Here is a 26,556-nt window from a genome sequence, read left to right as displayed (position 1 = left end):
AGAGAAGAACTAGAATAAGATAAAGATTCCCCTTGCACATATGTGCTAGTCATTTCCCAACTCTAGGGGGCGATGCTCATCTCCATTTCAAAGCCGAAGAGCCAGCGCTATCCAAAGACGTCTCCGTGGTCATGTGGCTGGCATGACTAAACGCCAAAGGTGCACAGAACACTGTTCCCTTCCCACCAAAGGTGGTTCCTATTTTTCTACTTGCATTTTTTATGTGCTTTCGAACTGCTAGGTTGGCAGAAGCTGGGACAAGCCACGGGAGCTCACTCGGTTATGCAGCACTAGGGATTCGAACCGGTGAGCTGCCGACCTTTCCTGATCAACAAGCTCAGCCTCTTAGCCACTGAGCCATCGACCCAAGCTGGCTTTTATCGTTTCTACTGATGCCCTCTTGCTTTGGATGAGATGCCATCGTAGGAGACCTGGGGCTGTCCATGATCCTCTCCTTACCCTCGATCTAATGCTGGCTTACCAAGATCCTCCCTGGCTCTACACTTCCACGTTAGATCTGTCTATTTCCTGTTGGGTAAAGACCAGAGGTGGGTTCCTACCAGTTCGCACCAGTTCGGTAGAACCGGTTCGTCAAATCTTACCAAACCGGTTAGAAGAAGAGGTTCCAAAACCAGAAAGCAGGCCACACCTACAGAAGAGGTTGCAAAATTTTTTGAAACCCACCACTGACACACACACACACAACACAGAGAGAGAGAAAGAGAAAGAAAGGAAGAAAGAAAAAAAGAAAAAAGAAAGAAAAAGTGAGAGAGATGAAAGAAAAAAAGGAAAAAGGACAGAGAGACAAAAGGAAGGAAAGAGGGAGAGAGAGAGAGAGAGAGAGAGAACACATGGCCGGCAACCACTCCCACAAAGGAGGCCACACCCACAGAGTAGGTTCGAAAAAAATTTGAAACCCACCACTGGGTAAAGAGATATATGACAGACTCACAAGAACCTGTTTTCCAGAAGATCTGGCTCTTGGCCAAATTCTGCATTAACATCCTGTCCGCTTCAGTCTGTATATCTAAATCTTAAGCTGCCTGCTTTGAAACTTAACCAAAAAAGTTGCTTATTCCCCCCCCCCCCCATTCTTCATTCAGAAAGAACTCTGAGCTTCCAGAAATGGGCTCCTCTCCACCAATCTTATTTCCATTTGAATGAAAACTTGCAGATTCTCCTCCCCTCCTCCGCCCCCCGTCCCCACAAATCTCCCTCTTCCACACCCCCTCCCACAGGTTTCTGGTTGTCACCAAATATGCCAGTGCCCACCAACCCGAATGACCAAAAGCCCAGGTTGGATTTTGTAAATCTGCATTGTTTCCCAAATCTGAACACTTCACGGGATCACATATTGCGGTGTTGGAAGGGACCTTGGAGGTCTTCTAGTCCACCCCCCTGCTCGAGAAGGGGACCCTATGCCATGTCAGACAAATGGAAGCCAAGTCTTCTTCTTGAAAACTTCCAGTGATGGAGCAATCACAACTTCTGGTGGCAAGCAGTTCCACTGGGGAATTGTTCTAACTGTCAGAAAAATTCTCCTTAATTCCAGATTGCTTCTCTCCTTGATTAGTTTCCATCCGTTGCTTCTTGTCCTGCCTTCAGATAGATAGATAAGATAGATAGATAAGTGTTGTGGCCCAGCAGGAGCCGTTGGAGCTGTTGATGGACTCCGATAGCGAGGAACCATATGAATCTGCCATGGAAGATGTGGAGGACCCTTGGGCAGGGTTCAGACTCCGAACAGGGACCAGAGAGGCTGGTTGGCCACCAGGAGGCGCCTGAGGCAAGGAGCAGTGGGGAAGATCAAAGGGAGTTCGTCCTGACGCCAGGCAACGAAGGGCGGAGAAACAGAGGCAGCAGTTATGGAGACAGACCCATAAGAGATAATCCAGCCCAGGTGGTTGTGGCTTGGCCCCTCCCAAGAGAGTATATAAGAAGAGACTTTGGGAGGAGTCCTTTTGCAGGACACAACCGTTCGTAATACTCTGGAGAACTCCTTGTCTGGTCTGCCTTATGTTCCCGTGTCTGTTGGAATCTGGGTTGTGCCAGTGAGTCGTGTCTGGGCTTTCAGCCAACAGGATTATAATTGCTGTGAATAAAGAGTGGCAAACAGCTAAACCTGTGTCTTCGTTCATTACCGGACGGAGCGGGGGGAACAGAACAGATAAGATAGATAGATAGATAGATAGATAGATAGATAGATAGATAGATAGATAGATAGATAGATAGATAGATAGATAGATGATAGATGGATGGATGGATAGATAGAGAAGATAGATAGATAGATAGATAGATAGATAGGTAGGTAGGTGATAGGTGATAGGTGATAGGTGATAGGTGATAGGTGATAGATGATTGATAGATAGATAGATAGATAGATAGATAGATAGATAGATAGATAGATAGATAGGATAGATAGATGATAGATGGATGGATGGATGGATGGATAGATAGAAGATAGAAATATAGATAGATAGATAGATAGATAGATAGATAGATAGATAGGTGATAGGTGATAGGTGATGATAGGTGATAGGTGATAGGTGATAGGTGATAGGTGATAGATGATTGATAGATAGATGGATAGAAGATAGATAGATGGATAGATAGAAGATAGAAAGATAGAATGATAAGATAGATTGATAGATAGATATGATAGATATGATAGATAGAGATAGATAGATAGATAGATTGATTAGATAGATAGATAGATAGATAGATAGATAGATTAGATAGATAGACAGAATAGATAGATAGATTAAATATATAGATAAGATAGATAGAGATAGAGATATAATTTTTTGTGTTGCATTTGTGCTGATAAATATACATAAACATTAACATACCACACACACACACACACACACACACACACACAAATCTCCACTGAAAAGGGCACCAAGAGGGACCGACTGGCTTAAGGTTCAACGCCGTATTTCCTCCGTGATGCCAAATCGAAGTGGGGGGGGGGGTCCCTGTACATTTTGATCCTCGCCGTGTCTGTTTATTTCTAACGGGATCCGTCAGGCAGAACGATGTTATTTGCTTATTGGACGTTTCTCTAGCAGCTAAGTAGCCGCCTTTTTTAAAAGGCATTTATAAATATTTATTGTTTCGCCATAATGATTTGCCGAAGCCGGATTAAAGCGCTCGAATGACTCATGGGGGCTTTGGCGGTGAGGGGCACGGCCAGAAGCTTTAGGTGGGTGGGGGCTTCCTCTCTCAGTGCCCTCATCAACCCTCAGCTCCTGGAGCAAATCAAACCCAACCTTTGGAGCTGCTTGTCAGGATAAATTCATAAAGGTGAAATCTCTGCGCCTGATGCGTGGCAGACTTGATTAAATCAGCATGCAGATGTCTTTTTATTGTTATTGTGCCCAGTAAACAGGAACGGAGGGTAGTCCTCGTCTTACGACCGCAACGGAGCCCCCCAAATTTCCATCGCTAGGCGAGAGAGTCGTTAAGTGGTTTTTCCCCATTTATTTTACCGCCTTTCTCGCCACCGTGGCTAAGTGAATTGTTCAATTCGTCACCCGTTGTGAAGTGACTCTGCCTTTAACCCCTGGATTTGGCTTGTCAGACGGTCGCAAAAGGGGATCGGGTGAACCCCCCCCCTCCCTGGGAACACTGCGGCCGTCGTTAATAGGAATCGGTTGCCAAGCGTCTGAATTTGGATCAGGTATACAGAGGTCGTATTTCCAGTAGCGGAAATCGCGGGGGTGGACATGCCCAATCGTCCCGGCTCTTTGCTGTCCTATTGAGTCCCGTTTTTGAGGCCGGACGCATGCGTGGAAGGCGTGCACACGAGAATAACACATGTGCGAAGTGGGGGGGGGGGCGCCCACGCAAAGCGAATCGGTGCTAACAAAATGTGAAACCCACCACTGCAGGTGATCGTGGGGATGCTGCAACCCGGGAGGGTGAAAATGCCCCCCCTTGGACTTTGGGGCCTTCGGAGGCCGGAAACAGGCCCGTTTTTGGACTTCCGGTGTGCTCATTTTTGCCCCCCCCCAAATAGTGTTGTGGGGGCCCTGCACTTACCTTGCATCCAAAACTGCTTGGGACTCTGGGAGGGGAGGGGCATGGTGGTCGTGATCCAGTGGTGGGATTCAGCCGGTTCCCACCTATTTGGGAGAAACCGGTTGGTAACTTTCTAAGCAGTTTGGAGAACCGGTTGTTGGAAGAAATCTCCTTTTGATTTTTTCCCCCACTTTACAGGGCTAATCCTGTAAGGAAGGCAGGAAGGAAACATTCTGGTGTTGTTTCTAACCTAATCCTAGAGCCGAGGTGGCACAGTGTTAGAGTGCAGCACTGCAGGCTACTTCAGCTGACTGCAGTTCTGCAGTTCAGCTGTTCAAATCTCACCGGCTCAAGGTTGACTCAGCCTTCCATCCTTCCGAGGTGGGTAAAATGAGCACCCGGATTGTTGTTGGGGCAATATGCTGACTCTGTAAACCACTTAGAGAGGGCTGAAAGCCCTATGAAGCGGTATATAAGTCTAACTGCTATTGCTATTTATTGCCCTGCTTACAGAAACTGCCTCTCCGGTTAACCCTTATTACATTGTAAGAGCTAAGGCGAAGCGCCCATCAACGTGAGTGACCTTGAGTTGGCCACGCCCACCCAGTCACATGACCACCGAGCCCCCCCTACCCCAGATGGTCATTAGGGCAGAGAACCGGCTGTTAATTATTTGAATCCCACCACTGGCGTGGTCCCCCAGTCCTTTCAATTACCGATTCGGCGACCCAGATTAAAACCGGTCTGAACCGTCTGAATCCTACCCCGGTTATATTCTTGCTCGTACATCACATCAACCCAACCCTCTTTCCTTCCTCACCCCAAAAATGGAAATGTCCCTGTTGAACTCGACACCCAGAAGGGAAAATGAAGGTGGAGAATCCTCATGAAGTGTCGATAGGCAGCCTACAAAGCCAGAGATGTTGACTGCAATGATTGAGAAGCTAAATATGGGACAGGATCCTTGGTGCTCTCTGAGCTCGATTGTTTTCTTGCAGACGTTTCATCACCCAACTAGGTAACATCATCAGTGCTAGAAAGGAGAGGAGGAGGAGGAGGGAGGAGGAGGAGGAGGAGGAGGAGGAGGAGGAGGAGGAGGAGACTGTAGGGTTCTTGGTGGTTCTCTGAGCTTGGTTCTGTACTGGTAGACGTTTCATCGCCCAACTAGGTAACATCATCAGTGCTAGAAAGGAGGAGGAGGAGGAGGAGGAGGAGGAGGAGGAGGAGGAGGGAGGAGGGAGGAGGAGGAGGAGGAGAAAGGAGGAGGAGACTGTAGGGTTCTTGGTGGTCTCTGAGCTTGGTTGTTTTCTTACAGACGTTTCATCACCCAACAACATAACATCATCAGTGCTAGAAGGGAGAAGGAGGAAGTGGTGGTGGTGGAGGAGGAGAAGGAGGAGCAGGAGCAGGAGGAGGAGAGGGAGGAGATTGTAGGGTTCTTGGTGGTCTCTGAGCTTGGTTGTTTTCTTACAGACGTTTCATCACCCAACTAGGTAACATCATCAATGCTAGAAGAGAGGAAGAGGAGGGAGGAGTTCTTGGTGGTCTCTGAGCTTGGTTCTGTACTTGTAGTCATTTCATCCCCCAACTAGGTAATATCATCAATGATAGAAGGGATGGGGTTTGCAGAAAAGAGGAGGAGGAGGAGGAGGAGGAGGAGGAGGAGGAGGAGGAGGAGGAGGAGGAGGAGGAGGAGGAGGAGGAAGAGGGAAGAACTGTGGGTTCCTTGATGTTCTCTGAGTTTGGTTGTTTCCTTGCAGACATTTCATCACCCAGCTAGGTAACATCATCAGTATCAACATTTTCCACAAGCAAACAACTTGGCTCAGAGAGCACATAGGACCCCAGTGTTCAACCCCCAGCTACAAAGATTCTTTTCCAAGTGTGTGATAGGTGGCTAAATTGTTGCTCTCTCTGTGTGTGTGTGTGTATGTGTGTGTGTGTGTGTGTCTCCTCTACTTCAAAGGTGGCCTTCACACAACGTGGTTCCAGTTTATTAATAAGGTAAAGCTTCTTCTGGCAGTCAGACCACCCCCACACCTCCTGCAGAAACTGACCCCAAGGAAATCCATATGGACAGGTGTAGATTCCGGCTGCCGCTACTACCGGTTTGCTCAGGGACGCGCTCCACAATGCGTCCATGCGTAGCGCAACAAAAAATGCTCTGCGCATGTGCAGAAGGCAAAAACAAGGTGGCGCCGCCGAGAGAACCGGTACGGGGGGGCGTGGCACGCCTGGGTTGCTGCCGGTCCCAGCGACCCAAGCCGCCAAGTTACTACCGGTTCGGCCGAACCGGTCCAGTCGAACCGGTTGGAACCTACCTCTGCGTACGGAGCTTAGGATGTTGAATGAATGAGTCTTTGTCCAATCTTTTTCAACCTGAAGACCTGTGGACTTCAACTCCCAGAATTCCCCAGCCAGCACAGCTGGCTGGGGAATTCTGGGAGTTGAAGTCCATAGGTCTAAAGATGTTCCGATTGCTAAACACTGGGGAAGACTTTCTACTGGAGTAGCATCCAATGGTTACTTGCAGTCAAATGCCCATCCCAGTTTACCCATTGAAAACACAGCCCAAAGAGGTAGGGGCCTCCTGTGGTGCCCTAACAGGTCCCGTCACAGTGGGGGTCCCTCCTGTTTCCCCCCCCCCCCCATATTCCAGGCCCTGCAATTTACCCAGAGCAGTGGCACCGTCTTATAATTGATGGCGCATAAATCTCCATTGGCGACATCCCACTGTGGATGGCGTCGTGATGGTGGGGGAAGCATCTGCAATGCAGGGCTGGGATCCCAGTTGATTCAGTCTGGATACTTGGGGGGAGGGGAGGAAGGGAGGGGGGAGGAAGGAGGGAGAGAGTGAGAAAGATAGATAGAAAAAAAGAAAGAAAGAAAGAAAGAAAGAAAGAGTGAAAGAGCAAATGAAGAGAAGGAAGGGAGAGAGTGAAAGAAAGAAAAAAAGAAAGTAAGAGAGAGAGAGCAAGAATGAAAGAACAAATGAAGAGAAGGAAGGGAGCAAGTGAAAGAAAGAAATAAAGAAAGAGAGAGAGAGAGCAAGAATGAAAGAACAAATGAAGAGAAGGGAGAGAGTGAGAGAAAGAAAGAAGGAAAGAGCAAATGAAGGAAGGGAGGAAGAGAAGAAAGAAATGGATGAGAGGAATAAGGAAGTAATGAAAGTGGAAGGAAGGAAAGAGAGTAAGAGGAAAAAAGAACAAAGGAAGAGAAGGAAGGAAGGAAGGAAGGGAGAGAGTGAGAGAGAGAGAGAGAAAGAAAATAAAGAAAATGAAAGGAAGGAAGGAAAGAAGAGAGGAAGGAAATGGATGAAAGGAAGTAATGAAAGAGGAAGGAAGAAAGGAGAGTGAGAGAAAGAAAGAGCAAATGAAGAGAAAGAAAGGAGTGTGTGTGTGTGTGTGTGTGAGAGAGAGAGAGAGAGAGAGAGAGAATTTGAGAAAAAGAAAGAAAGAAAGAAAGAGAAATGAAAGGAAGGAAGGAAGGGAAGCAGAGAGGAAGGAAATGGATGAAAGGAAGTATTGAAAGAGGAAGGAAGGGTAATGAGAGAAAGAAAGAGCAATTGATGGGAAGGAAGGAATCTGCATAAAGGGATGATGAAGGAAGGAAGGAAGGAAGGAAGGAAGGAAGGAAGGAAGGAAGGAAGGAAGGATATCCCGAGCTAGATCTACTTTTTTGGCCCAGCCCAGTTACAGGCACATGGATCGCTAGGGACATTAGCCAGGAACCCAGAGGTCATGTAGTCCACCCCAGTCTGAAAACAGAAACAGCCTATCATCCAATACAGACGCCGGCACCTGCGCCCCCATCCTGAAGGATTCCAATAAGTGGATCTGGGAAGCGGAGGAAGCGCCCCGGCCCCACACATCCCCGTGCCTGTGACTAAGATGACCCTCCGGCTTGCCCAGCATTATGGGGAGAGGGTCCCTCCGACTAGACTAAGGGGCCGAGGGGTTTGGTAAGCCCAGGAGATGCGCCTGGTTGCTCCCCTGAGCCGGCTGGACTCGAACTCGGCTGCGTTCCCACCATGGACTTAACACGGCTTAAACTCCCCCGACTGAGCCCTAAACTAAACCCCGGGGGGGGTCGAGTTAGCACAGCCTCGGGACCCCGCAAGCTCCGCGCCCCCTGCCCCCGATTGGGAGAAGCTCTAACCAGGCGGGGCGTGAGAAACCCGCTTCCCCTTCGCCCCCGGGCGCTTCCCCATCCCGACGAGCGCCTTGCCCCGCTGCCTGGAGGGGGAGGAAGCGGGTCCCGCCCCTCCCCTCCCCTCCCCCCGGGGGTCCTCTCCCAGCTGCAGAGGGTCGCGCCTTCCCTTCCCTTCCCTGCGCCTCGGAGCCACCGAGGGATGATCTAAGCCTTGGGACCCCTCACCCCAGAAGCCCCGGCCCCGAGGGGGTGGGGAGGCGGCGAGGGGCGGGCTGGAGAAGCCCCTTCCCTTCCCCCCCCGCCCTCCCCTCCTCCCTCCTTTCTTCCTCTTCTCTTCCCCCTTCTTTTCTTCTCCTCTTCCTCCTGCTTTTCTTCCTTCCTTCTCTTCCTCCGCTTTCTTCCCATTTTCTTCCTCTTTCTTCTATCTCTTCCCCTCCCCTCTTCTTCTCCTCCTTCCTCTTCCTCCTCCTTTTTCTTCTCCTTTCTCCCTCCTCCTCTTTCTCTCTTCTTCCCCCTGTTTTTCTTCCTCCTCCTTCTCTTCCCCTCCTCCTCTCTTCCTCCTGCTTTTCTTCCTCTTCTTCTCCTCTTCTTCCTCTTTCTTCCTTCTCTTCCCCTCCTCCTCTTCTTCCTCCCCTTCTTCCTCCTGCTTTTCTTCCTCTTCTCCTCTTCTTCTTCTTTCTTCCTTCTCTTCCCCCTCCTCATCATCTTCCCCCTTTTCTTCCTCTTTCTCCCTCCTTCTATTCCTCCACCTATTCCTCCTCCTCCTCCTCTTTCTCTTCCTTTTCTTCCTTTTTCCATTTCCTTCTCTCCCCTCCTCTTCCTTCTCCTCCTGCGCCTTCTCTTTTTCTTCCTCCTCCTCCTCCTCTTCGTTCCCCTCCCTCCCCCAGCTCCGATCCCGGCGTCCCCACGATCTGACAGGTACTCGGGAGGGCGAGCAGCCGCGGTGGGCGGGCCGGGGAAGGGAGGGGTTGGTGGGGGGGGGGTCGCACGGCAGACCTCTCTCTCTGCCTCCGCCGCCGCCACTCGCGTCCGCCGCCGCCCGAAGCGATGCCAGCCGTTCCTCCCCACGCGACTTAACGGGAAGCCCGTGGCGGGGGCGGCGAGAGGTGGGAAGACGGGTAAGGGGCGCTCAGGGCATCCCCCCCCCATCCCCGACCGGCGCCGGTGGGGGGGGAAATCACCGCGGAGGGGGGGGGCGTGTCCGCACCTCCTCTCCAACTTTCCCCGCGTGCTTCCCTTCTCGCGTGGCGTGGGAGGGGGGCGCAACAGGTTCGGCGGTCGCAAGGGACGGGAGACGGGGAGGGGGAGAAGCAGCAGCTTGAGAGAGGGGGCTCGGCTTGGAGGGGGGGTCTCGCGGGTTGCCCCACAGGGAAGGCGCCAATTGGCTGCCGGCGGGGAAGGGGTGCAGTAGCCAGGGGGGAGGGGGCAAGAGGGGAGGGGAGGGGGCGATTATGGTCACCCCCGCCCCCCCCCCCGAAGTGCTTCTCTCTCGCCCTGAGGGTCCCCCAGCCAAGGAACCACTTCCCCCCTTCGCTTCCTTGCAGGCTCCGCGGAGAGGGGGAGGAAGAGGAGGGGAGGAGGGGGCTTACTAGAGGAGCAGGAGGAGGAGGAGGAGGAAAAAGAGGAAGACGACGAAAGCGGGTTACTAAAGCAGGAGGAGGAAGAGGAAGAGGAAGAGGAGGAGGAGGAGGAGGAGGAAAGAGGGTTACTAGAGAAAGGAGGAAGAGGAGGAGGGCGCAGGTGGGTGCCCGCCGTCCGCCTTCGGACCGGGGGAAACTTCTGGCGGATGGGGGCTGCCTCCGTCCGGCCTTTTGACTCGGACAACGCGGCTTCTTTCGGGGCGCTCTCCCTGCGCCCCCCTCCGCTGGCGGATCCCCTGTTGTCCGGCAAGACTCGGACGCTCCGAGCGGGCACGGCTGGGAGCCGGACCGCGCGTGGGAGTCTCCCCCGCGTGGACTTCAAGCCACCCTCTCTGCCCCCTTGGGAAAAAGCCCCGAGGTGGGCGAGAGAGAGAGAAGGCCAAGGGCTCCTCGAGGTCATCCGCACGTTCCGGGGTCAGCTAACCCTCGAGGCTGGCGCCAGCTCCCTCCGGCTCGCAGCTGATTCCCCGAGAAGGCGAGGTGGATTCACCGGATCTCCTGGCTCCCTCCCCCTCGATCTCGGGATCCCTCTGCGCCGTTTCCCAGCCGGCTGGAGACCCCGGCGGGGGTCTTGCCCTCGGCTCCTCTCCGGATTATACGAAGGAAGAACTCCCCCCCCTTTGTTTTCCCCGAGGCTTAAAGGGAAGATTCCCCCCCCCCTCTCCGGATTCCCTTAATCTGGCCTTGCCAAGGAAGCAGAACCCGGGCTGCTTAATCAGGGGACGAGAGACCACGCGGAGATCCCAAGGTAGTCAGCGGTGAAATGTCGGTGTGGGGGAAAAAGATTCCCGCGAAATCAATGTCCTCCACCTTGCCGAAGGAAGGAAAAGCCAGGCGCCCCTGGGAGTAGGAGCTGCGAGGGTTGATCCCACCTGATTGTCAATTCTGGATCCAGTCCTTGCAAAGAGATCTTTGGGGAGGGGAAGCTGGTCAGGGTGATCTTACAGGCTCCCTGCCCTCGGTGTAGATCCAGGCAGTGGCTTGTCTCGTGTGTGTGTGTGTGTGTGTGTGGTGTGTGTGTGTGTGTGTGTGTGGTGTGTGTGTGTGTGTTTGTCTCTCTGTCTCTCTGTCTCTCTCTGTCTCTGTCTCTCTCTCTCTCTTTCTCTCTCTCTTCTCCCCTACCCCGTGTTTTTCCTTTTAAAATAAAGAGAACCAAGGAGAGACGAGAAATCCCAGCAAGGGACTAGATCCCACCAGGAAATGGATCGATGAAACAGATCCCAGTGTTAACTTGGCTCCGTTTTTTCCCCTTTGGAAATTGGGAAATTTCAGCCTTGGGGGGGGGGGAGAACCAAAATCCAGATGATTTATCCTTCTTGCAGCTAACGGAAATCATCTCTTTGGCAGAGTGGATCCCTCGACTCGGGAGAGCGGCAGCTGATCCCCGGGATCAGCATCTTTCGTGGGGAAATCCTTGAATCGTTCTTTATTTATTTTTTCTCTCTCTCTCTCCAAGATCTGGTTGAAGAAGCTGCAGCTTTGACAGCTTGGCACGGGCGCCCCCTGCTGGACCCTGCCGGGAGAATGACAGCTGCCCAATGACTCTGGGGTTCAATCCGCCAGCATGGAGAAGACTTACTCCCTGACTGCTCACTACGACGAGTTCCAGGAGGTCAAGTACAGCAGCAAGTACAGCAGCAGCGGGGCACTGCCCAACGGATTCAACTTACAGCTGGGCACCGCTGGGCCAAGAAACCCCAACGCTGCGGCCTGCGCGTTGGAGCCGCCGCGAGATCTGCTTGCTCTCCCGCTTGGTCTTCGCGGGCGGCCTGTGTGCCATTTGGGCTGCATCTTGGTGCTCAAGTATCTGGCGTTGGATCAGGCGCCTACTGCTTGGAAGGGTGCCAGAACGCCGGTCCTTCACCAAAGCTTCCCGCTTCATCGCCACCAACATCGACCCGACCATCGACCCTTGCAAGGACTTCTACTCTTTCGCCTGTGGCGGCTGGTTGCGCCGGCACGGCATCCCGGAGGACAAGCTGATCTATGGCACCATAGCCGCCATCGGCGAGCAGAACGAGGAGAAGCTGCAACGGTTACTCCAGCAGCCCGTACGGCGTCCTTACCGGGCCTCGGCTGAGCGGAAAGTCAAGGAGTTTTTCCGCTCCTGCTTAGATATGACCGAGATTGACCGGCTGGGCGCCTGGCCGATGCTGGAGGTGATTGAGGACTGTGGAGGATGGGATATGGGGGCCCTGGGGAGACAAGGCCCGGTGGGACTTGGACGAGCTGTTCTACAAGACCCAAGGGGTTTACAGCACCGCCGTCTTCTTCACCTTGACGGTCAACTTGGACAGCAAGAATTCCTCCCGTTACATCATCCGGGTAAGTGGATGCCACCGATTGGGACTGTGACAGCATCCGGGGTGGATCAGGAGAAGAAAGGCGGGGCGGGAGGCAGAAGGTGGACCCCATCCCCATTACAGGGACACCACAACCCTCTTTGCATGCGACCGAGCCTCAACTTACAGGGACTTGCCCAGCCTGTCTCAATTTTAAGATGAGTGGACTTCAACTCCCAGAATTCCCCCAGCAGCCTATGCTGGCTGGGGAATTCTGGGAGTTGAAGTCCACCCATCTTAAAAAATTGCTGAGGTTGAGAAACTTGGGTCTAGTCATTTGGATCTCTTGAGAGCTATGTCGACCTCTAGGTGGCCGTTCCGTGAATCGCTTGTGTGTCTAATATTCCTATTTTCCCTGACAAATCTTTCATCTACGACAGCCGTGTGCGTCGCGAACATACGGCGGCACTCTCGAACGCAGATCCTCGTGTGTTTAGCTTTCTTCTCCTCCTCCTCCTCCTCCTCCTCCTCCTCCTTCTTTTTCTTCTTTTTCTTCTTCTTTCGTGTTGATTTTTGTATGCAATCTGAACTCGCCCCTCGCTCTCTTCCCATTAAAAAAAAAACCTAATTCATCACTTTTTCAAGAAGTCGATCGGTCCAGCTGAGATGATTCCATCTCCAGCCTTCTCTCCCAACATGTAGCCCTTCTCACACATGTGTCCCCAGGGAGAGGCCTGGCGGGGCGGGGGGGGGAGGGAAGAGATGTCACCGATGTTATCATGTCATTGCGGTATTTCTGAACAACAAACCAGCACATGTTTTGAAGCCAGCACAAACCTGGGAAGCACACCAAATCTCTCATTTTTCTTCCGCCTCTCGGGAAACCGTTCCCCTTGTCATGTCAGGAGTTCAGTTTTCTCAATATGGATGATGCTCGCACGTAAAAAACCACCGTCGCTTAGATCAGTGTTTCTCAACCTTGGCAACTTGAAGATGTCCGGACTTCAACTCCCAGAATTCCCCAGCCAGCATTCGCTGGCTGGGGAATTCTGGGAGTTGAAGTCCAGACATCTTCAAGTTGCTAAGGTTGAGAAACACTGGCTTAGAATCCTAGACTGCTCCATCTCCAGAAATCTGAAGAGATTCTCAGTTACATCCTAGTCACGGTTGCCCCAAATATGCTTTTTTTCTTTTCCAAAAGGACTTTCTGATTTTTTTTTCCTTTGAAGACGTTTTGCTTCTCCTCCAAGAAGCTTCTTCAGCTCTGGCAGGATGGTGGGGAATGAAAGGATTGATTATTCCTTGCAGACAGCTGGTCATTTGCCTCCTTTTAGAGGGTCGTTGAGGCCACTTGGAGGTTATGCTCACTGTGCTCACATGAGTAGTAGTCCTGGTTCTTGTACTTTTAGCTATCCAATTGGGATGAAGACCCTTCGAATGGTGTAGGAGTAGGGATGTCCAGAGGGAAAAAAATTGCAGACTACAGGAACCATTTGCACCACTCAGGTGACCCTGAGGACGTAGATAAAAACCTCCAAGTGGCCTCAACGACTCTCTTAAAAGGATGCAAATGACCAGCTGTCTGCAAGGAATTTTAATCTTCAATTCCTCACTATCCAGTCAGAGCTGAAGAAGCTTCTTGGTTGAGAAGCAAAACATTTTCAAAAGAAACAACCAGAAAGTCCAGTTACTTCCTGAAAAAGCACCTATGGGACAATGAATGGAAACTCATCAAGGTTTCCATCCATTCCAAGGAGAATGAGAATCAAATCCACAAATATCTCCCTATCAAGTCACATTTACAGAGAGTCCTCGATGTAGGACCACAAGTGAGTCGGAATTGCTGAATTGGGTATGTTTAGTTTAATTGGGGGGGGGGAAGGACCAGGGGAGACATGATAGCATCTTCCAATATTTAAGGGGCTGCCACAGAGAGGAGGGGGTCATGCTATTTTACAAAGAACAAGAAAGAAGAAGAAAGAAAGAAAGAAAGAAAAAAGAAAGAAAGAAAGAAAGGAAGAAAAAAGAAAGAGGAAGGCAGGGAGGTAGCAAGGGAGGGAAGGAAGGAAAAATAATTTACAAAAGAGAGACATGGCTAGTCTAGAGAAGAGAAGGACCAGGGGAGACATGATAGCATCTTCCAATATTTAAGGGCTGCCACAGAGAGGAGGGGGTCATGCTATTTTACAAAGAACAAGAAAGAGAAAGAAAGAAAGAAAGAGAAAGAAAGAAAGAGAAAGAGAGAAAGAGAGAAAGAGAGAGAGAGGGAGGGAGGGAGGAAGGAAGGAAGGAAGGAAGGAAGGAAAAATAATTAAAAAGAGAGAGACATGGCTAGTCTAATGAAGAGAAGGACCAGGGGAGACATGAGAGCATCTTCCATATTGGAGAGGAAGGAGCCAAGCTATTTTCTAAAGCACAAGAAAGAGAAACAGAGAGAGAGAGAGAGAGAGAGAGAGAGAGAGAGGGAGGGAGGGAGGGAGGGAGGGAGGGAGGGAGGGAGGGAGGGAGGGAGAGAGAGAGAGAGAGAGAGAGAGAGAGAGAGAAGAGAGAGAGAGAGAGAGAGAGAGAAAGGGAGATAGCAAGGGAGGGAAGGAAGGAAGGAAAAATAATTAAAAAGAGAGAGACATGGCTAGTCTAGTGAAGAGAAGGACCAGGGGAGACATGATAGCATCTTCCATATTGAGGGCTGTCCCAGAGAGGAGGGGGTCAAGCTATTCTCCAAAGCACCAGAAGCAGGACAAGAAACAATGGATGGAAACTCATCAAGAAGCAACCTAATACTAAGGAGAAATTCCCTGACAGTGAGGACAATTAACCAGTGGAACTGCTTGCCACTAGACGTTGTGGGTTCTCCAACACTGGATGTTTTTAAGAAGAGACTGGACAGCCATTTGTCTGAGATGGTACAGGTTCTCCTGCTTGAGCAGGGGGTTAGACTAGAAGACCTCCAAGGTCCTTCCAGCAGTGTTCTGGTTGATTGATTCGAAGCCCCGGTATCGTACGCATTATTTCATTGATTTTATTTTCCCGGGCTCATGGACCGCTTCGGTCACGAATGCTTCTCCACGGCGTCCATCTCCGCCTCGTCGACAGCCAACACAATATGCCCTAAAATGAAAACAAATCAAAAATATTGTGCAAACTCCAGCATCCGACGCATCGGCGTTCGGATGAGGATAATAGCCCGCATCTTCCTTTTGTTCCTAAGCAGATTCTGCCAATTTGGAATCCTCCAGATGTTGCCAGCTGCCACTCGCAGCCTCGGTGGCGTGACGGACTATCTGGATGCAAAGGGTGGAACGCTGAGTTTTCTAGGATGGTGAATCCCACACTGCCTTTCTCTCTTAGTAACCCTATCTTCCCTACTGTAGGTCACGCAGTCCAAACTCCCTAGCTACACAGTGCTTTGAACACTGCCCGGGAGAGCTTTGGGCAGGGAAGAATTCGAGGAGGGGGCTTTTTCGTTGTTGCAAACTAGCCTCTGGCAGATGCCCCCTTGTCTGTGTTGTGCGGTGAAAACCGACAAGAGCCTACAAGAATCGAGGGGTAGATTGGCACCAAGTGGGGCTTAGGGGCATCCATTGTGCCCATTTGGGGTTTTGCGCAGATCAAATTCAATCTGCACAAAATTTTGGTGGGCTTCAGTTCCACCCAGATGGTTGTTTACAGGGGAGATTGAACAGGCGTTTTCGGGTGAAGGGAAGTGAGGAAGGGTCTCATTTCTCCATTTTACCCCTTCGGTGCTAAACCAGAGAGATTTGGGGGGAAAATATCAGGCGCCTTCTGAAGTGCAACTTGTCTTTGGATCAACATGCACTGGGAGCGTTGTGATTTTCTGCTCATTTGCTGTGACGGCCGGTTAGAGGCGAGGAGAGGCAGCTCCGATCGTATAAAACAGGCAAGAAACGGTATTTTATAAGCAGTCGATCACATCTCCCGCCGTGTTTAACCCGGTGATTGAATGGTGTGTGTGCAAACGGCGCATCGAGGCTTGAGTAAACCGTACGTCTCTCTTTGCGGGATACACACAAGCTCACAATTCTGGCCCTCTCCCCCCACACGGTTTTAAAGAGCCGAGGTGGCTCAGTGGGTAGAGTGCAGTACTGCAGGCCACTTCAGCTGACTGCTATCAGCAGTTCAGGGGTTCAAATCTCACCGGCTCAGGGTTGACTCAGCCTTCATCCTTCCGAGGTGGGTAAAATGAGGACCAGATTGTTGGGGGCGATATGCCGACTCTGTAAACTGCTTAGAGAGGGCTGAAAGCCTATGAAGCGGTATAAAGTCTAACTGCTAAACCTGAGATTAATGGCAGGTTTATTTATTAATTAAGCATCGATCTCCTTGTTAAAGTTGACCAGCTGAAAGAGAGATTGCTGACGAAGAATGTCATCCGTGGTGGCATTCGGCCAGTTTGGACTGTGTTTGAGGGAACCAGTAGTGGCAACCTGCGATTTCAGGGCTGGCTGGAGGATTCTGGGTGTTGGAAGTCCATACAAGCCATCTGGGAATTCTGGGAATTAAAAATCCATTCATGCTGGCTGGGGAATTCTGGGAGTTGAAATTCCTGCAAACGAACTGAGGCATTCTGGGGTTGAAATCCATGCAAGCTGCTGGGGGATTCTGGAGTTGAAGTCCACCTATCTTAAAGTTGCTGAGTTTGGGAAACACTGTCCAGATTCCCCCCCCCCCCATGTTTTTTTTATTTTTTATTCTCTTACATATCCTTGTAAGTATACATTCACATAATTGTTATTCTTCTCTACATTTGTTCATTCCATTTAATAGGTTATAATATACAGTTTGGGTAGCTTTGTTACCATCCTTCTGCCTATTGTAACACCAATCTTATTTTCTCTTTCTTTTCTCCCTCCCTCCCTTCTCTACTTCTTCCTCCTCTCTTTCCCCTTCCTTCTTCCCTTACCTTTCTCCTACTCTTCCTCTTCCCCTTCCTACTCTCTCTCCTTCTCTTTCTCTCCCTTCCCCCTCCTCTCCTTACCTCTTCCTTCCTTCCCTCCTCTTCCTCTCATTCTCTCCTCCTCTCTCCTTTCTTTTTTCTGTTGTTATAGCTGTCTCTTTCAAATCTCAGTTTATGTTTCCTTGGGATGGTATTTCTGCAAACCCAAATATAATTCAGTATCATTTCTTATTCCCTTACCTTTGCTAATCTATACCTATGTTTCCCCCCCCCCCCTGAAACACTGTTCAGATTGATGGAGGATATGCCTAACCGAAACATACTGGCTGGGGAATTCTGGAGTTGAAATATGTACATGGTGGCTGTGGAATTCTGGGAGTTGAAATATGTGCATGGTGGCTGGGGAATTCTGGGAGTTGAAGTCACCCATTCTTAAAGTTGCTGAGTTTTGGGAAAACCTGTTCCAGAGTGATGGAGGATTCGTCAACTTATGCCTCAGCCTGCTGGGGATTTTGGGCGTTGGAAATCCATACATGCTGGCCAGGGAATTCTGGGAGTTGAAGTCCACCCATCTTAAAGTTGCGGAGTTTTGGGAAACACTGTTCCAGAGTGATGGAGGATTCGTCTAACTTAAGCATCCTGGCTGGGAAATTTTGGGCGTTGAAATCCATACATGCTGGCCAGGGAATTCTGGGAGTTGAAATTCCTGCAAGCAAGCTGAAGAATTCTGGGTGTTGAATGCCATGCAAGTTGGCTAGGGAATTCTGGGAAGTTGAAGTCTACCCATCTTAAAACTGCTGAGTTGGGGAAGGCCGTACTAGGGGTGATGGAAGCTCTGTCTAACTGAAGCATACTGGCTGGGGAATTGTGGGAGTTGAGGTTTGTCCATTAAAGAGGCCAGTCTGTGGCTCTTTATGGTGACAATTGACCGTCTGTGCAAACCCATTTCTGTGCTGAGGTGGCGCAGTGGTTAAATGCAGCACTGCAGGCTACTTCAGCTGACTGCAGTTCTGCAGCTCGGCGGTTCAATTCTCACCGGCTCAGGGTTGACTCAGCCTTCCATCCTTCCGAGGTGGGTGAAATGAGGACCCGGATTGTTGTTGGGGGCGATATGCTGACTCTGTAAACCGCTTAGAGAGGCTGAAAGCCCTTTGAAGCGGTATATAAGTACTAACTGCTATTGCTATTGTGCAAGACCCTCGTGCCAAAATGTGCCCCCCAAAAGTTACATATAGCTCTACAGTCTATGGAGATTCTCAGTCATCCCGGTCATGGTTGTCTCCAAAATTGCTTTTTCAAAAGTCAACTGGATCCTTCCACTTAAGTCAGAACTGAGGAAGCTTCTTGGATGAGAAGCAAAATGTCTTCAAGAAAAACAAAACAAATCCAGTTGCCTTTTGGAAAAAACAAAAAACAAACTAGCTTTACAATATCCCTCTGTTGTTTATTTATTTTCAAATATTCTGAATCTATCAGCAACTCGGACCGCTGAATTTTGCAGAGAAGAGAAACGTATTAGAAGCCGTTCCAGGATTCTTGGCAAACAGAAAGCATTGTTTGTTTTTTTAAAAAAAAAATATTTTAAAAAAGATTGTTCTGTACAATCCAACTCTGAAGTGCTTTTCAGTCTTAGATCTGGAAAAAATTTTCCTTTCAAGCCTCAGCCGTGGGTATAATTGGTTTGTTTTGTGCCATCTGGAGGGAGCCTCGCCACCGTAAATTAGATTTGTATATAGTTATCAAGACATTATTGTCGGTAATAACTAACCTATATAAACCATATTCTAGGCAACACGGTAGGCATAAAAGGAGAAATATAAACAGGAGCATGGAAAAACAGGGAAAGAAAGGAAGGGGGAAACACAGCAGTAAATTAAATGGAATTTTAAAAGCTAAAAGAAAGGAGAGAGGAATGGAATATTATGTACCTTCATTCCTCCATAATAAATGTTTAATTCTGGAGCCAATTATTAAAATCACTACAATTCAAACCTTAAGTGGTGAATTCAACCAAAGGTTGATGGAATGACATCCGATCGAGCGATTCCGTTACTGTAAATCTCGAAAGCTGGTAGATATTGTTCTTTTTTTTTTTCAGATTAATTAGCACCTTTTTTGCAGTAGTCCTGGGGGATTCCCCCCCCCACACACAGGAAGATAAATTCCAGATGTTTGCAATATAGTTTAGCATGTTGGAATTGTGATTCCCCTCTTCCTTATAGCCAGAATATCTGAGCCACTGTTTTTCAACCATGGTGGCTTTAAGACGTTTGGACTTCAACTCCCAGAATTCCTCAGTCAGCCATGTTGGGGCTGAGCCATTGTTTCTCAACCTTAGCTGCTTTAAGATGTTTGGACTTCAACTCCCAGAATTCCTCAGTCAGCCATGTTGGGGCTGAGCCATTGTTTCTCAACCTTGGCTGCTTTAAGATGTTTGGACTTCAACTCCCAGAATTCCTCAGTCAGCCATGTTGGGGCTGAGCCATTGTTTCTCAACCTTGGCTGCTTTAAGATGTTTGGACTTCAACTCCCAGAATTCCTCAGTCAGCCATGTTGGGGCTGAGCCATTGTTTCTCAACCTTGGCTGCTTTAAGATGTTTGGACTTCAACTCCCAGAATTCCTCAGTCAGCCATGTTGGGGCTGAGCCATTGTTTCTCAACCTTGGCTGCTTTAAGATGTTTGGACTTCAACTCCCAGAATTCCTCAGTCAGCCATGTTGGGGCTGAGCCATTGTTTCTCAACCTTGGCTGCTTTAAGACATTTGGACTTCAACTCCCAGAATTCCCCAGCCAAAAAAGACTTTTTTTTCAGCGCTGTTATAACTTTGAACGGTCACTAAATGAACTGTTGTAAGTTGAGGACTACCTGTACCTCGGTTTTCGGCAAAACTAGCCCATAGCAAACAATTGATTCACATAGCGACCGTTAGGGACCATTCGAAGTTACAATGGCATTGAAAAAAGTGACTTATGACCGTTTTTTCACACTTACGACCGTTGCAGCATCCCCATGGTCACGTGATCAAAATTCAGATGCTTGGCCACTGATTCATATTTACGATGATCGCAGTGTCCACTTTTACGACCTACTGAAAAACAACGTCAATGGGGAAGCCGGATTCATTTCACAATTGTGTCGCTAACTAATTAGCAACGGCAGCGATTCACTTAACAACTGTGGCCAGAAAGGTTGTAAAAGGGGGCAGGAGTCACTTCACCACTGTCTCGCTTAGCGACAGAAATTTTGGGCTCAATTGTGGTCGTAATTCAAGGATTACCTGTATTAATAACATTCCTAATATATACATTAGCATCCCCACCGGTTAGAATTCTGCTAATGTCATTCGGGTTTATGGATAACACAAGACCTTGATTTCATAGACACACAAACACACTTCCATTTAGCAGCCTTTGAATGCAGCCAGCCAAATTTCCCCCCCCCCCCGTTCATGGCGCCTCTTCTACTCCAGACAAGACAGTTAAATTTATATTAATTTTACATCCCTCACAGTGATTTACATCCCGTGCATAATAACTCAATTACATAAATGATGCAAATTGCACATTTGCAGCCTCTCTTGACATCCGTTGTTGCATAATGACACCCTTATCCAGAGACGGAGCCACAAATGATGTAATTTGCAATTTAACGGATACTTGGGGATGACAGATGCCCTGTCCCCGCTAGTGGATGAGTTTTCTGGGGAGTAGGGAGGGTCAGAAAAGTCAAGATGGCAGCAGGAAAATCTCTCTCTCTATAAAAACGTGTGTGTGTGTGTGTGTGTGTGTGTGTGTGTGTGTGTTCCAGCACAACTCTGGAACGCCTCACGCAATTTTAACCAAACTTGATACACAGATAACTTACTCTCTGGGGAACAATACTTTGGGGGTAAGACACCACTAATACTCCTTGGTGTGTGTGTTCTGTCGAGATACAGCCTGTTATGCCTTAAAATGGCTTCTTCTGTACTGCCGTAAAATGGATTCTACTGTACAGCAGAGTGGAGTTGCCATGGTAATGGCTTCACAGAGGGGGTTCCCTCTGGTAAGGGGAAAAATACAACATTAGAAATGATGTTCGGTCCGGATGTTTCCCCCCCCCTATAAATAAATACCCCGCAACGCCAGATTATCGGCTAGTTTTAAAATAAAGCCCATATGGGCAATATTTTCGGCGCCTGGGAACCTGAATTTAAAACAACCCCCCCCCCCAAAAAAAAACCCCGACGCAATGGCATTTATTTTTCTCTTTAGCGCAGGAGTGGAGCTGTGTCACTTTGATTGCGGGAACGCAAAGCCAGAAACGTACAGCTGCCGGAATAGACAGCTGCAACTTTTATCTGTGTTTTTTTTTAATATTATTATAATTCGAGAACAATTTAAAAATCCCTGCTGCTCAGGCAGTGCCTCGGTGTGTTGACAATAGCGTAAAATATATGAAAGTGAAGAAACCAGCGAGGGGGGGGGTTGTCTCCTGTATCTGAGCGGCAATTACGAACACAATTGCGACTTGATTTCAGAGGACGAAGTTTTAAAAAATACAGAATTCTGGTTTCCGCCGCGCACCATTTCGGTGCTGAAACTTCAGACGATAATTATAATAAATTAGCGATGCCAATAAAGAAAGATTTAGAAAATTGGAAAAAATATTCAGCTCTCATTCATGGGACGCATAGCAACAATTAAAATGAGTATTTTACCAAGAATCTTATTCCTGTTCCAAGCCGCACCTATTCATCCGGGTAAAAAAAATTCTTTCAAGAATTAAACAAAATAACCGCCAGGTTCATTTGGCAGGGAAGAAAAGCGAGGATTAAACTAAAGTCAATGCAAGACAGCAAGGAGAGGGTTGGGAATGATGGGATTTGGAGTCGTTGCGTCTTGTGGATTGGTACTAAATGTTGACCCACAAGGGTGCGTGGAAAAAATGTGAGTTATGTCGTTACACCCACACCAGTGTTTCTCAATTGTGGCAAATTTAAAATGCGTGGGTTTCAGTGCCCATGTTGTGTCCTGTCAGCCACCAGCCCCTCCAACAGCCGAATCGGAGGAGGAGGAGGAGGAAGAGGAGGAGGAGGAGGAGGAGGAGGTGGTGGTGGTGGTGGTGGTGTGGGAGTCAGGGTCAACATCAGGGCAACCTGAGAGGGGGAAGAGGGAATGGAGCTGGCAAAGAGAGGGGGGGACAGAGAGAGGCAGCGTCTGGGCCGTCCGTCAGCCCTCAGACGGAGAGTCAACAGCCCCCATGTCTGGAGGTGGCTGATGAGGAAGAGGAGGAACAGCTGCGTCCAGTACCTGGCACTTGGATGCACAGACGGCAGAGGAGAGGAGAGCAGTGGAAATCTATGAGCCGGTCCTTGAGACAGAAGAGCCAGCACTGTTAGCGAAGCCCCACCCTAGTTCTGGGGATAAAAGGCAGGGGGCGGAGATGAATAGGTTTGGCAGAGATTTGTCTATGGGGTGAAATGGGGTACAGCGACATAGTTTTACGGGGAGCCCGGGTGTGGAAGTGTGTACGTGCTGATTTTAGGGTGACCCCCTTGAGGGGCATAGGGGTGTGTCTATGTGTTCATCCCAGAGAAAGGGTTGATTTAATCAAGTGATGTGAATTGGGTCTCTTCCTTTGATCTGCGAGCGTTATAATTATGTTTACATCGTGCTAATTAAGTTTGGTAGTTCTTGCTTGTGCCTGTGTTTACAATTTGGAATAAGTGTTTAATTAATGCTTACGCTTGTATAAGTTTTAAGGATTTTGGAGAATCAGGAATGTTGTGGGGACTCGGGTTAGTGAACATACAAATTCCCTCTGCAGGAAGTACTTACGATCACAACTGACCACAAAATCTCTGTTGCTAAACGAGACAGTTGTTAATTGAATCTTGACCCCATCTTACAATCTTTCTTGCCGCAGTTGTTAAGTGAATCACTGCAGCTGTTCGGTGGTGTTCGCAAAAGGGGATCACGTGACCCTCGGGACACTGCAACGGCCATAAAGATGGGTCAATTGCCCAGTTCCAAATTTTAATCACGTGACTATGGGGGAGGAGAAATGCTCCAAGCTTGAAAAACGGCCGTAAGTCACTTTAAACAGTCACCAAATGAAAATGTTGTAAGTCGAGGAAATATCTGCATAATATTTTCAAACAGTTCTGTAAGTGTGTTGAAAGAAATGTCCTTCTGGGTTCAGCTCCAAGTGGAAAAAGACACTGGAGACATGGAGGCTGCTTGGAAAGATGGTTTATTGTTGGACAGGACCACATGGCTTGAGCCCCGAACAGAAAAGGGTGACCACATGCTTCAATGTTGGTGAAGAAGAAGAGAGAAGGGCTGAGGGAGGGGCTTGCTAGGCTTTTTATACCCGGTTTAGTCCCACCTCTCTGTTTCCTGTTCCTGTGTAAGAAATGTATTCTGATTGGTTGTCAGACTCCCATGGTGCCATGCAGGGGGCTACTCTCTAGGCTGTTTTGAATCCAGGTATAGATGAGTTCTCAGATTCCATGTGGAGAGTTGAGTTAATATCCCTTCCCCAGCAGCTGCAGGGGGAAGTCTTTATTATGTAAAGTGGGCTAGCCTGGCCTTCTCAATGGCCTATTGACAAAGTGTGGATGGGCAGGAAGCTACAGGCAGCTATTCTGTCTTTTAAAGCAGTGATCCCCAACCCCCGGTCCGCGGACCGGTGCCGGGCCATGGAGTACCTGGCACCGGGCCGCGCAGCGGCTGGGGGCCATGATCACTGCAGCAGCCGGGGGCCATGATCGCTGCAGCGGCCGGCCGATTCCTGAAAAAAACCTGAGCACCTGCGCAGCTACGTAGGGCTAGCGTAGACAGCGCTAGTAGCGTAGCCTTGCGTAGGCGCAGTTTGTGCTACGCTATCTACGCTAGCCATACTGAACTGCGCCTGCGCAAGGCTACGCTACTAGCGCTGGTCATCGACGCGCTCAGTGGGCCACGGTAAAATTATCAAAGGCTGACTGGTCCGCGGCGATAAAAAGGTTGGGACCACTGTTTTAAAGCATGTTTCCTTCTTTTCACATCCAGAAAAATATTCTGCCTTTTCAATATTTTCTAGGATATTTCATTTTTCTAGGAGAGGGCTGGGTGATAACTTCCCACAAGTGTATGCATTCTTCCCACGTTACTTCAGCGGTGTAGGAAGAATATTCCGATCCGATTCCAAACCGGGCGGGAAAAGGCGCTTAAAATGAAATGGCAGCTGGATACAAGGAAAGAAGGTTTATTTGGTTTCCGTTAAACTTCAGTGACAGCCACATGTTTCTGGGGTAGCTGACAAAATGGCTGAGTGAGGGCATGGACCTTTATAGGGTGATTGAGATGCTGCAGGCAGAGGTGGGATCCTACTGCCTTGGGCCGGTTCGGCTGAGTAGGTAGTAACTCAGTCTGCCATGCCCCCAAACTGGTTCTATCGGCGGCGGTGTCATCTTGATTTTGCATGCGCAGAACCATCTTCATTGCAGAAATTTAATTTTTTTTCCCCTTTTCTAACATTGTGTGCAGGTCTTTTTAGGTGCAAATGCCCCCGCGCGCAGAGCAAAATGTTTTGTGCACCAAACCAGGGGGTTAGTACAACGTAGTGTTGAAAGAAAAATCCAGGTCCAGTTTCGAGCCGGGAATAAAATGGAGGCTGCTTAAGAAAGAAAGGTCCGTTTATTTGATGAGCAGAACCAAACGCACACAGCGTGCAGTTCTGGGGACGGCTGACAAAATGGAGTTGAGAAGGGGTGGGGTTTTTTTATACCTTCTTGATTCCTATGGGATCACGTAAAGGGTCGTGGCTGGCTCTATACGCAAAAGGAGAAATGCAAATCCTAGGTGTTTGTCTGAGCTAATCTTGTCAGCTTTGGCTCGCCTCGCCTCATTGTGTTGCTTATCTGGAGTCTCTGTCTGACCCAGTCTTTCTGAATGGATTACTGTTCTGACCCCCCTCGTCCTACACCAAAGCACGCCGAGACAAAGATACTGCAAGGATTTATTACACACAGACAGGACCTTGGCAGCAAGCCAGCACAGACAAGGCGTTGGCAGCAATCCAGCACAGACTAACCTTGGCAGCAATCCAACTTTAGTGAATATGTTGACTCCTGCAAAAGGGGGTGTGCACAATCATTCCTTTTATAGTCTTGAGAGGAGCCTAATTACCACCAGCTGAGTGCAATTATCTCCTGTAACTGCGCAACTGTTCCTTACGCCTATTAGCTCTTTGGTGCCGGGCATCCAGGAACAAGTCCCTTGTCTCCTCCCCACTGATCCAATGCATGACGTCCAGATCACACTCCCTTGTCTCCTCCCCACTGGTCCAAGGCTCAGGCGCCTCCTGGTAGCCAACCAGCCTCTCTGTGCCCTGCTCGGAGTCGGAACCCTGTCCTGGGTCCTCCACATCCTCCAGAGCTGACTCATAGGGCCCCTCGCTGTCGGAGTCTGGTGGCAGCTTCAACGGCTCCTGCTGGGCCACAACAGATTACCAAATCTGCATTTTTTAAAAGCTGGCCTCCTCAGTTTCTGCTTGGGGCAGGAGACTGGGGCTGGTTTCTTTCCTCCCTTAAGATTTCCCCCCATTTTTCCTTTAGGGGGAATATTCTATCCCATCTTTTTTTAAATATTCCCCAAAATATTTCTTTCTCTAGGAGGGTGGCTGGGTGCTGACTTTCTACAGTAGTAAACCATGTGCCTTTTACTATTTCAAAGGCGGTGGGCTAACCCTATTATGTCCTAAAGATCCTGTCTGTCGGCATTTGGGGGGGGGGAATGTACATTCCCATCACCTCCAGCCTGGCTGAAGGCTTTTGTTTATGAATAGAATAGCCTAAAATATTTCTGAATGGAAACAAAATCTGCATTCCTAAATCCCAACCCCTTCAAGCTACTTAGCCTAAAGCTGTTTTCCTACAGCAGGAAAACGAGGGACTGCTTTCTGCCTTTGTTAACGTTTTTCTCCATTTCTCCTTTGGGGAAATATCCTTATCCTGCCTCTTTTTAATATCAAGAATAAGGAATATTTTAATCTGTAGAGGGCAGGGGGCAGGGTTGAGATTCAGCTGGTTTGGACCAGTTCGGGAAACCCGGATGCTAATTTTACATGTGGTTCGTCGAACCGGTACTTGTAATGAGTGGCTGGCCATGCCCATTCCCCTTTCCTTCCCAGGAGTCTCCACGCAGTCCGTTTTGGATGCCAGGTAAGATCAGGGCCCGTGCGGAGGCTCTGGGAGGGCAAAAAACGGGCCTCCCAGAAGTTCTGGAAGTCTTGGAAATGGGCCCGTTTATGGCCTTGGAGCCCGAGGAAGGCCGTTTTTGCCCTCCCAGAGCCTCCGCACAGGCCCTGATCTTACCTAGCATCCAAAACGGGCTGCGTGGAGACTCCTGGGAAGGTAAAGGGGAGTGGGCATGGCCAGCCACTCATTGCAAGTACCGGTTCGATGAACCACATGTAAAATTAAGCCTCCGGAGTCTGTGGAGGGTGAAACACACACACACACACACACACACACACACACACACACACACACACACACCACCATGGCAAGGCCTTCCT

General features: G+C 49.2%; 1 protein-coding gene across 1 annotated transcript in view; it reads left to right on the top strand.

Moving 5' to 3' along the window:
• The first annotated feature begins 11,278 nt into the window (after nucleotides 1-11,278).
• The window catches only part of ECEL1 (endothelin converting enzyme like 1), a 58,481-nt gene continuing 43,203 nt past the window's right edge, over nucleotides 11,279-26,556 (top strand). Inside the window, 3 exon segments of the mRNA XM_087726093.1 lie at nucleotides 11,279-11,525; nucleotides 11,527-12,012; nucleotides 12,014-12,140. Coding sequence (XP_087582219.1) covers nucleotides 11,380-11,525; nucleotides 11,527-12,012; nucleotides 12,014-12,140 — 759 coding nt within the window. The 5' untranslated portion in view covers nucleotides 11,279-11,379.

This window comes from Thamnophis sirtalis, unplaced genomic scaffold (genome assembly GCF_051295495.1).
Source record: "Thamnophis sirtalis isolate CommonGarterSnake01/CBP01778 unplaced genomic scaffold, rThaSir2_p1.2 scaffold_11, whole genome shotgun sequence".
Classification (NCBI taxonomy): domain Eukaryota; kingdom Metazoa; phylum Chordata; class Lepidosauria; order Squamata; family Natricidae; genus Thamnophis; species Thamnophis sirtalis.
The sequence above is the reverse complement of the archived record's forward strand: the minus strand, read 5'-3'. Positions and strand labels throughout refer to the sequence as shown.